This window comes from Austrofundulus limnaeus, unplaced genomic scaffold, assembly GCF_001266775.1.
Source record: "Austrofundulus limnaeus strain Quisiro unplaced genomic scaffold, Austrofundulus_limnaeus-1.0 Scaffold22, whole genome shotgun sequence".
In the NCBI taxonomy this organism is placed as follows: Eukaryota; Metazoa; Chordata; class Actinopteri; order Cyprinodontiformes; family Rivulidae; genus Austrofundulus; species Austrofundulus limnaeus.
Window position 1 is genome coordinate 2,481,493 of NW_013952424.1, and position 11,118 is coordinate 2,492,610.

Sequence of the window (11,118 nt, forward strand, 5' to 3'; positions counted from 1 at the left end):
TATATAAACAAGAGAAATCTTGGGGGAGAAATTAGGCGGGGATAAGCTTCATAACTCTGGAATGCTGAGTCTTAGCTTTTCATGGTTTGGTATTTCATCATTTCTCTTCTCCTTTGAGCAAAACAAAAGCTAATCTCTGTTGTTATTTAAGCAAATCATCCTCAGTCTGGTGCATTCAGATACTTTAATCACCACCTTCGGGTTGAATCGGGCACTTTCGTTTTAGCAGTGCAGTTTACCCTGTCATTGAAAGAACTCTCAGCTATCCCAGAGGTATCGTTTAAAAGTCTTTTTATCTGAATCTGTTTGCAAATCTGCTGCGCTGACATTTAATGCAATATTTTTCCCTGAAGATTTCTGCGAAAACAGTCATGTTTACATGTTAACATTATAAAAAACAATTATTCATTAACTAATCTCAATATTTGTAAAACTAACTATGAATTGTAGCCATTTTTTATGTTTTCTAAGGTCAACGGACTATGGCAGCCATCTTGAATCAAATAATTTTAAATTAATTAGTTGTTGATCTACTTCAATGGATTATTTTTTGTGTTTCATCTGTCCTGCGCAATAACAGATAGATTATATAACACTGTTCTGCCAAGGGGGCTGGTAAGGGGGACCCTTATAGGTAGGGTCTTTACCCCGACTGCCTCCCCCTTGTTTGCACCCCTGAAATATGAGGGATAAAGATGTAGATTTATTCTGGAATAGATGCCTCAGCTTGAGGACATACACAGCAAACACAGAAGATCAATATGAGKCTTTTATTGGCACAAGTTAGATTTTTGTTTTTCTTGGTTGCTCAAACCTGGACCTGGAGCAGAGGGCTGTCATCTAACACAATCCGGGAAATAGCTGGGGGSGTTAAGGGCCTTGCTCAAGGGCACAGAGTGGGGTAAATGAGGGTGGAGGCAGGTGTTCACCTTTCCCACCCACRTCTTTGTTTGTCAGTCCGAGTGTGATGTTTTGTAGCATTCTGTCCYGGATTCTGTCTCACCATAGCCAATCTTTAATTTGTGATTATTAATGTTACATCAACGTAACATTCGGTTCTTCTCTACCCTTTATTCTGTTCTCCTGCTTTCAGGGATGGTTTATTATTATTATTATTATTATTATTATTATTTATTTATCTATTTTTTTTGCTAGCCTTTAACCTCTTCTTTTCCCTTGAGGTATCCATGTTTGCTTTGGGGGGGGGGGGGGGTAGAGGGGGAGAGCTGGTGTGAACTTACTCTGTGAGCGACTTTTCAAAGACTCACCTTGTTGCGTCCAAATCTGCGTCGTGAGCCAAACTTCAGAAAGTGAAATTCAGTCCTGAACCTCTCTTCACTGCAGCTTCTTTTCTCTTACATTTCTTGTGACCTAAAAGTAGCAAGACAAAAATATTTTCATCCTCTAAATCACATTTTAATTATTGTGTCACCTCTTTGCTTGTCACCATCTGATTATTTTGGTTGAAATCAATTGCTTAGACTCAGATGTGGATCTTTTTAAGCTACCATGTGTTTCTTGGTTCCACATGGACCATTCCTTTTTTTTTTTTTTTGTGCATTGAGTCATCCTGAGTGTCAGGTAAGACTTTAGGCAGTGTGTGGGAGTCCGTTACCCTCCTCTGGAAAATGGCAGAACTGCAGGTCCCATCAGATCCCTGAACATGAAAGGGCTGCTGGAGTGAATTATTACAACTAGAGAACCAGACCAGAAGCTTTTAATGAGATGACTCAAAACCAGGAAATCATAAAACTTTACTGTTTATTTGCTTGTTCATTATTCTTTTTTTAAATTTATTGTTGTCGCAACAGAAAACAATGGTGCAAATAGATTTTACTCATGAGGTTGTCAGTATTTTTTAAACAAACTGAGATTTCCATCACTTGTGATTTTGAATGTTTTAAAGTCACCTCAGAAAAACTGGTTACTGCCAAATCAAACAAAGGTTTTTGGGCTAGTTTCTCTAGAAAATGTTAAATAAAATGTATTTTAATTTGAACATTGTTAATCTAGACAAATATGAGGTTACCTTTGAACCTTATATTGTCACAAAACTTATCTTTAATGTAAATAAATAAGTTCAATAAACGCTAAATACTAAAAAAAAAAGTTTGTTGCTGCCATTTCTGTGATAAGCAGCTGTGTCTCAACAACATGAGCATTTATTTTGAGGCTATAGGCTTCTATTTTTGACATTTTGCTTCCATCTAGTGGTGACATTTTAAAGCTTTATTTACATCCGTCTGATTTTCWTCTTAAAACTGCAACATTTATGCATTTAAAAAGTAACATTTTCAAACTGTTTGTGCAAAACAAAAGTTAATAACAAATAAGCCGAAACAAACAGAGCTGACACTACTGTGACCTAATGAGTAAATGACTAGCAACAAAGCAGGTGTGCTGATTTGCTAATGTGAATCAGGTGTGGAGGGGGAGCAGCTTTATTCTGCAGTACTTTGCTGCTAACAACGAATGTGACAATCAATCCTTGCTGAAAAGAAGAGTACATGCCTAAAGAGTTAATAACCTATTTATTAAACAAGTCAAATAACACTTTAATCTTTTTGTTGCATGACGATTTTTACATGTAAATTCTTTGCAATTATGGTTTCTGTTCACTGTGAAAAGAGGCTAAAAAGTTTTAATTTGAATAATTCATTTCCTTCCACTTAAATAAATTAAATGGTAAATGTCTTCGACTTATATAGCGCCTTATCAAGTCCATGTGGACCCCTAGGCTCCCCTAACCACCCCCACTACAGCCGCCTACAAACTATAAACTGCTAAAACTCTGATACATTTTAATAGAAGGAATGCAAAACATGAATTTTTCCTTTACTAAATTCAACAGTGTACTAATGCAAATTTTTAATTTTCTGTGAATGCCAATGCTGCTTTTTAAAACAGTCTTCACATGACAAACTGCACACTGATCCTTAAAAATAACTTTCATGCAGATTACTCTGCATTTAAGTCTTTTTTTATTTATTGAAAATAGAGTAACAATTTTGTTCTTTCTAGTATTTTAGAAATGGTTTTACTGGATGACAAGAAAATAACTTCCTTTTGGGACAAATGTTACTTTTTTTTCATTTACACTTGTAAATTTTTCACTCACTCCTGGTGTTTTTTTTTCTCAGACAGAGACAGAAACACGAAATGAACTGGACTATGGCTACCCACCAAAGGAGGAGGAGGAGGAAGAGGAAGAGGAAGCAGAGGAGCATGTAGGAGAGGGAGAAGAGGAGGAGGGAGCAGAGGAGCACATAGAAGAGGGGGAAGAGGAGGAGGGAGCAGAGGAGCACGCAGAAGAGGGGGAAGGAGAAGAGCACGGAGAAACTGAGGAAGGAGCAGAGGAGCACGTAGAAGAAGGGGAAGCGGAGGAGCATGTCGAAGAAGAGCAGCCCCTAAAACCCCAACWCATCCCCCAGGGTTCTGGGGGTTCTGGTGTCCTCATGGGCCCAGACACACAAAAAGGTCTGAAAAAGCACAAAAAAATTAGATSTGTACTTAAACAGAATGGTGCTTAGTTAAAAGTGCACTTCTTTTAGCTTGTGGTTGTAAAAGCAGCTGTAACACCAAAAACACCACTTGTGTGTCCTCTAAATCCATCATGATCCCATCTTTCATAAGCATGTCATCCATTTACCAGTTAATGGTTAAATGTGTCGTGTTCATTGTGTCTGTTTGTGTCTGTTGTAACCTAATCATCACTGTGTGCCCCAAACCTGATTAATGATCTGTTTCAGTCTCTTCTATCTGTTTATCACTACCTCATCTTGTCTCTAACAAGAGGTGGAGCTGCATCAGACGTCTGTTGATACTCTTCATGTCTCCGGGGATTTTGGTGGCTCCGTGGGGTCAGAAGCCTCGGGAGCTTCCGGAGCCTCTGGGTCTGGAGGCTCAGGGGACATGCTGGTCTCTGGAGCCTCTGGGAGCTCGGGTGATATTATCCTCATGTCCGGAGCCTCCGAAGAGCTGATTAGTTCTGAAGGATCCGGGGAATTCTTATCTGGAGACGTCCAGATATCTGGGTATTTTCCAGGATCTGGAGATTTAATTGGATCGGGATCCGGAGATTTAATCGGATCGGGATCCGGAGATTTAATCGGATCGGGATCCGGAGATTTAATCGGATCGGGATCCGGAGATTTAATTGGATCAGGATCCGGAGTTTTAATTGGATCGGGATCCGGAGATTTAATTGGATTGGGATCCGGAGATTTAATTGGATCGGGATCCGGAGATTTAATTGGATCGGGATCCGGAGATTTAATCGGATCAGGATCTGGAGATATAATCAGATCAGGATCTGGAGATATAATCGGATCAGGATCCGGAGATACCACTGAATCTGATGGTTCTGTTGTTTCCGGAGATGTTGCCTCTGGAGAATATGAGGTTGTCACAGAACTCCCAATTGGCTCTGGAGGATCCGGGGACCAGTCTGGTTCTGGGTTTTCCGGAGATCTTTTAATCTCAGGGGGCTCTGGAATCTCTGGGGTTTCTGGAGACTCTGCTGAATCTGGTCAATCAGGGATAACTTTAATATCTGGAGGTCAGTACCCTCAAAAAGTTTTTAGTAAAACTTGAGAGCATTTTTCCTTTCTGTATTAAAAACTTATCGTTTTTGTGATTTCATGTCTTAAAATCCATTTAACTTCAAATGTGGTTAAATGTTGATAACCATTAGTGCTAAACAATGTCATTGTATTTATGTTCTCCCATAATTGTGCCTTTCTAACATCCCGTCTCATCTAAAATGTGTGTGATTGTCCTTAATGTTTCACTTCCTAACACCAACCCTTGGCTTTAACAAGAGGAGGAGCGGCCCTTCATTACTGAAACTGGTCCCCAAGAAGCATCGGGTATTTCTGGGGAGATCTCTGGAGCTTCGGGAATCTCTGGGGCTTCAGGGGATATTGACACTTCTGGAGGTTTAGAGGTCTCTGGAACCTCAGGGATGTCTGGTGTCTCTGGTTCTGGAGACATTGGTGTCCCTGAGGTAGTAACTCTACTCCCTGAACCCGAAGGTCAGTACTGAATTTGGACCTTGTTTGTGTCACATTAAAATACCCGTGACATCAAATTTTTCTGATAAATACAAATGCATTTTTGGTAAGATACCTTTAAATAAAAATAAAAAAATAAAATAAGTCATGCTGTTGAGATGAACAGTTGGGATAGTCGCATGCACAACAGAAAGTGTTGACAAAGGGGAACGTCTGTCATTTTCCTTTAACCAACATTCATAAATGCAAAAAAATCCATATTATTAACGCTGCTTAAAGTCTTTACTTCGGCAAACAGTTGGCTGCTGATTGCCAGACTTCCTGTCCTGTGTTCATGTTGGTCTAACCTCTTCCTTTAACACCTAATCTTGTCTCTAACAAGAGGAGGAGCTGCTTCCAACCACACCAGAACCCTCTCAGGAGGGAAAAACCAGTATAGAGGAGACAGTGAGCTCTGGTGAGCCAGAGGAGCCTGATGAGGAAGTGGTTGACGCAAAAGGTCAGTACTAAGCAGTGCCCTTTGGAAAGCCTAGGATCCTGCATTCAGAGTATTTTCTATACATTTAATTTTTGCCAGACATAAGACACTCCATAGACGGAACCAACACTTTGTCTCTTGCTAGTTGAGATGTAGTCCTATTTTCCTACTTTGCATGATTTCCTATTACGGTAGTTGTTAAATTGGCAGTACAAAAGTTAAGGCGTTCGACCAAATGGATTGCAGCCTAAGTCTCTGAGAAAGGTTGACATTAGGAACCTTCCTGTTCTTACTATTTTTAAATCTTACCTCATTTCTCCTCTTTTTTTTTTGTCATTGTCCTCCATGCGTTTCAGGTATGCCCGTCTGCTTGCTGTGCACGTGCCTCGGAGGTTCCGTCTACTGTGACGACTTGAAGCTGGACGGCGTTCCACCGCTGCCCAAAGACACCACTCACTTCTACGCTCGCTACAACAAAATCACAAAGATCAACAAGTCCGACTTCGCCAACATGAGTACGTTTCCTGTCTGAACAAAAAACACGTGGCTATTAGACTGTGAACACAGACACCAATGTCTCTGAGGGGTTTCATTCCAGACAAACTGAAGAGGATCGACTTGACTGCCAACGAGATCTCGTCCATCGATGATGGGGCCTTTATGGGTCTGCCTGAGCTGGAGGAGCTGATCATTAGAGAAAATCACCTCRGGCAGCTGCCCACTCTCCCAGAGACCATGAAGCTGATTGACGCCAGCCACAACTACATCGGCTCAAAGGGTATTCATAAAGAGGCATTCAAAGTATGTACAACTTCTTCAGAAACACCAGAACTTTTCTTAGACTGGGTGTATGATAGAGTGCGTTTTCCTTTGCAATACAGGACATGACTAGGCTTTTGTATTTGTACCTAACGGACAACAACATTGATTACATCCCAGTGCCGTTTCCAGACAGCCTGCGATCTTTACATCTACAGGTATGTCGCCTTTACATTCATGTGGTACGTCACTCTGAAGCATTTCCATATTTTATACTTTGGGGTCAAGAAATTCTAAGCAYAGCACTCTCTTTTTATTCTGTCGCAGCGAAACAACATTCAAATGATGCACGAGGACACATTCTGCAACCTGAACGACTTTAACTACATCCGGAACGCGCTGGAAGACATCCGCCTGGATGGGAACCCCATCAACCTCAGCAAAACTCCGCAGGCGTACATCTGCCTGCCTCGCATACCCATCGGGAATCTCATTTAACCAAGACTTCCACCCAAATGCAACCACGTGCACACAGATTTGTACATACCTACACACAGACTTAAAAACGAGTTCACAAGCTACAGATGGCAATCACGTGTTTTCAACTTGTCATTCATGCTGCTGACGTAAACCTGCAAAAACTGTGTGTAAACTGTTTTATTATCCGCCAAAAAAAACCACAAAGATTACTACCCATTTCATGACAACCATGCACATATGCACTGCTCTACCTTCTGCCTGGTCTGCAGACGTTTGTCTCAAGCACAGCAGCACACTTGTATATTAAGGTACATCAAAAGCAGACGAGAAATCTCTCAAACCGCTCAACAACTTGATCAAAACGTACGTTATGTTCTGAGTCTTTTTATAGCTCACAATCAATAACCAACTGGTAACGCATTGTTTAAATACGTTTGTTTTGTAAAAATAAAAAAATAAGACTAATCTAACACYTCTGACAATGTATACTAGCATAAATCCGTTGACGCTGGAGCTTAACGAAAGGTAAATTGAATATCTAATACAATAAAACATGCATTTAAACAGAACTGCTGGTTGTACAGTTTGTACTGTAATATAAAAATAGAAATATTCTAATGTTTTTAACATGAACTGCAATAACTGGTAGTCATGCTTTAACCATGTACAATAGCCAACACCGAGAAGTTTATTGTCCATCGACAATCAATAAAAAAACTATTGTTTCTGGGAGGTGAGGTTGTTGTTTTTGGTTCTGGATGGGGTTAAAAATAAGAGCTTGCTGTTGTGTGATCTGAATGGAATAAAAGTGAATAAAGTCATAAAGTCCTCTCCATTCTAGAGAAGGCTCAATGTTTTTATTGAAAACTTTAAAGTGACAGATCCAGTATTTGTGGGGTTTTGTTTCTGACAATCACAGATGTATCTGCAGGGAACCAAAAGTGAAGGTGTAGTTAACTGAAGTAGCAGTTTTATTGCATGTTTTCAATGAGTTTTTCAAACAAAAATCGCACTCTTTCTTTCTTGTTTCCAGCGTCTGAGTCCATCACCTCGCCGTTGTCTTCTGTGGTCTTCTCGTTTTGTGCAGAAATCCTCTCCCATCTCGATTTGTCTTTATCCAGAGCCAAGCGTTCCCTCTGCAAAGCATCTCTGTCCTTTTCGATTGCCGACCTCTCTCTCTCCATCACCGCCCTTTCCCTCTCCATCACCGCCCTCTCCCTCTCCATCGTCACCCTCTCCCTCTCAATCACGGCACGTTCCCTCTCCAGCAAAGTTCGTTCTCGATCCAGGCTGGCGATCTCTCTTTCCAGCGTCGCCCTCTCTTTTTGGAGCAGCTGCTGCTCCCTTTCGTTCGTCTTTGGCTCGCTGTCTTTCCCAGCCACCACAGTTGGTTGGACGCTGTTTATCTCTTCGCGCTTTTCCGGCACAATCACATCCTCCGCMTCCTCCACGTCATCCACGTCTTCCACATCCTCCATTCCGTTTAGCGAAACCTCAATTTCTGGCTCACTAGAAATCCAATTGGTAACAGGAGAGACCTCCACATTTAAGACCTTTTTCCTTTTGGGCCTCGGATAGGGTAAGAAATCATTGTCGTTGCTATTGTGAAGGCTCTCAAGGATGGGGGCCATGCCGTCCAGCCGACCCTCCATGGCGTCGTCCATCAGGGAGAAATGAGCCCATACATCAGAAACTGCTTTCACACCATCTGGAGGATATTTTATCAACTGAGAAAAAAAAATAAAGAGTACAACTTGTAAATTCAATAATAGCTTAAAATATACAACTAATTTAAGTGTATCCCCTAATTTACACTAGAAGTGGTTCCTCTCYGCTGCGCGGTTCACAGCCGTTCGTTTGCAGCCTAAGTCATACAGCGTCCACACCGCTCAGGTGTGGTTCGGCGCGAAGCACGGAGGTGGTCCGAGCAGCATGTGAAAGAAACGTGATCAATCCAGTGATAAATGTGGAATTCAGAGCAAAGATAATTAAGTCTGCGGAACGCATAACCCAAACACAGTTGAAACTGCATCGCTGTTGTCTTTTTGAAACCTGATTTCAAAATAAAATCCATGTGCATCATGTGTGTAAAAAAAAATGCTGCACGCTACATGTATGTTGCCATCGGCCTCCCAAACAGAACAATACCTTTTTTTTATTAGTCTCTATCATCCCGCAGAGGGGAAACTAATTCTGCATTTTACCCATTGCACATGTGAACACAGGTGGAGCGGAGGGCTGCCAATTACAGCACCCGGGGAGCAGCTGAGAGGTTAAGGGCCTTGCTCAAGGGCCCAAAGTGGGGCTGGTTAGTTCTGACAGCTTTTGTGTATGAATATACCCATACATTTAATAATATAACTGGGGTTTCAACAAAATTAGTCTGCCTTTGGTGAATTATTTTGAAAATATAGATGTTGTGCTTGCTCCTGTTTCTTTTCCTGTTGGTGCGACGTGATCTTTGTAGATTGACTGCGGACTAGCAGCTACAGCGTCCAGCAAATATTGGGTTGAATCTAATTTTGGTGGATCGCCGTCTGCTCACCGCTGCCCTGCGGAGCCAATACTCTCATTGATTACGATGGCTGCATATTTGCTGCAGAGGTCAGACAGCAGTGGAGCGGAACCGTATCTAGTGTAAATTAAGGGTAAGAAATGAATGCATGAATTTATTTGTTTAGGACAATGTGCAATTAAAATATAAACATAAAAACATTTGAAGCATTGCACCAGATTTGGCCTAAGGCTAATTTACATATGTAATCCGTACCCTATATTTCTTCTTCATGTTATCCCATTTTTTGGCTGCTTGACGATGGTTCATCTTAAAATGCAATCCCATATGTTTCAGAATAGCTCTGAAAACATAAAAATAACGGATCAGTGACACAAATCTTCAACTTTGCAAAGAAAATGGTAGAAACAGGACTAATAAAATATTATGAAGTGGTTTAAATAAATATATTACACTAAACTGTTCAAAAAAATAAAATTTGTAGTGTAATAACATTTGTGTTATTTTTTTTTTCATTGGATTTAGAAACAAAACTACTATCAAACTATGTTGTTTGGGGTGGACTTTTTCTGTAAATTAGCTGGTATTGAAATGTTTTTTTGTTATGAAATAAACCCCATGTATAAACTGAACTAAATGAAACATATCAGGTATGAATAGTTCGTATATGAAACTTGTTCAGACTTAAAAAATAAATCAAAATGGACACTAAGAAAGATGAAAGTGGGCAAATGTTAAACTATACAAACAAATAACTATGCTAATCTTGATTTGTTGTGTTTCCTTTATTACGATTTTTTTTTTTTTTTTTTTTTTTTTTTTTTTTTTTTTTTGCATGAGAAGATTCCTTTTTCACATACCTCCATCCCCACTTTGAGGTATTTTTTCTTCCAGAGAAGAGGTAATTATTTGCAATCCGCAATTTCACAAACTCCTCGATTTCTTTTCTGCTCACTGTAAGGCAAAAATAGAAAAGCGTTGAATAATATCAAATAAAATCAAGAAAACACGTATCTACTCGTTGTTAAATAAGCATTACTATAAAGTGCGTACATATTTTACTACTTATTTTCAGATGAGCCTAACTAGCTTACACTGGCTTGCCGAGTGACGCCATTAGCTTGTCTTGGTTAAAACTTCCCTATGGAGCGTTCTTGCTAGGAGCTAAGCTAAGTGTTGTTAGCTTCGTAATAACATTTTTTTTCCGTTTTCACTCACTTTTATAGGTGAATTCGGCAGGATTGATTTGGTCAAACACGCCGTTTATGTAGGAGTGATCTTGCTGCTTCGTTACTTCCATTATTTTAGCTAAAATCGGTTTCCCAACCAAGCGCCCTTAATAGGAAGAAGGTTGTTTCTTCTTCCGAAGGTGCCTACATTCTTCTTCGTGGGTTTTATAAAGACACGCGGAGTTGCGGGATCGGAAAGCCTCTCGYCCCCTAGCGTTATGATTCTAAAACAACATGTACATGAGTTGTACTCACATAAAGAAAAAGTATGTAGGATTTGACATATATTTGATTACAAAGAAACGGTCGAAAGTTGAATTATTTATTTGGCTTTATAAGTAGTTGGAGTTATGTGGTGCTTGCACTGAAAATGAGAGTGAGATCAGGACAAAAAGTAAATATACACATTTGTAAGATTTTGGTTGTATGACACAGACTGGCTCACAAATCTTCATATGTAATCTGAGCAGAATCAGTCTTCCGTCCAACCGAAGCACAGGTTGTAATCACGAGGGCGTGTTTTTTTTTTTTTTTTCTGTATCCTTAATAAAGTCTGGCAGAAGAAAGTGAAAGTATTCTAATACAAAAAGTGTCATGGCGTCAGCTTGTGGTAAGTAGGGTTGAATTGTTGTGTTGAAGTAGTTC

At 40.1% G+C, this 11,118-nt stretch overlaps 2 protein-coding genes across 4 annotated transcripts in view; one reads left to right on the forward strand and one right to left on the reverse strand.

Moving 5' to 3' along the window:
• Nucleotides 1-7,564, forward strand: part of epyc (epiphycan) — a 13,047-nt gene extending 5,483 nt beyond the window's left edge. Inside the window, exons 3-10 of one of the 2 annotated variants that reach the window (XM_014004200.1) lie at nt 3,141-3,477; nt 3,794-4,558; nt 4,821-5,033; nt 5,395-5,511; nt 5,847-6,005; nt 6,089-6,291; nt 6,372-6,467; nt 6,577-7,564. In XM_014004200.1, the coding sequence (XP_013859654.1) occupies nt 3,141-3,477; nt 3,794-4,558; nt 4,821-5,033; nt 5,395-5,511; nt 5,847-6,005; nt 6,089-6,291; nt 6,372-6,467; nt 6,577-6,747 (2,061 nt within the window). In that variant the 3' untranslated portion in view covers nt 6,748-7,564. The remainder of the gene's footprint in view (nt 1-3,140; nt 3,478-3,793; nt 4,559-4,820; nt 5,034-5,394; nt 5,512-5,846; nt 6,006-6,088; nt 6,292-6,371; nt 6,468-6,576) is intronic. The other variant, XM_014004201.1, reaches the window with a different exon arrangement.
• On the reverse strand, nt 7,543-10,620 carry si:dkeyp-38g8.5 (peptidyl-prolyl cis-trans isomerase 1). 2 transcript variants are annotated; one of them, XM_014004206.1, is made up of 4 exons: nt 10,463-10,620; nt 10,105-10,198; nt 9,500-9,587; nt 7,543-8,456 (listed from the first exon to the last, which is right to left on the reverse strand). In XM_014004206.1, exons 1-4 carry the CDS (start codon nt 10,542-10,544, stop codon nt 7,701-7,703), a joined length of 1,020 nt encoding a protein of 339 aa, XP_013859660.1. In that variant the 5' UTR covers nt 10,545-10,620; the 3' UTR covers nt 7,543-7,700. The 2 variants fall into 2 exon arrangements, with proteins under 2 accessions (XP_013859660.1, XP_013859661.1); XM_014004207.1 differs by lacking the exons at nt 9,500-9,587; nt 10,463-10,620 and having other exon boundaries at nt 10,105-10,194.
• Between the last annotated feature and the right edge of the window lie 498 nt (nt 10,621-11,118).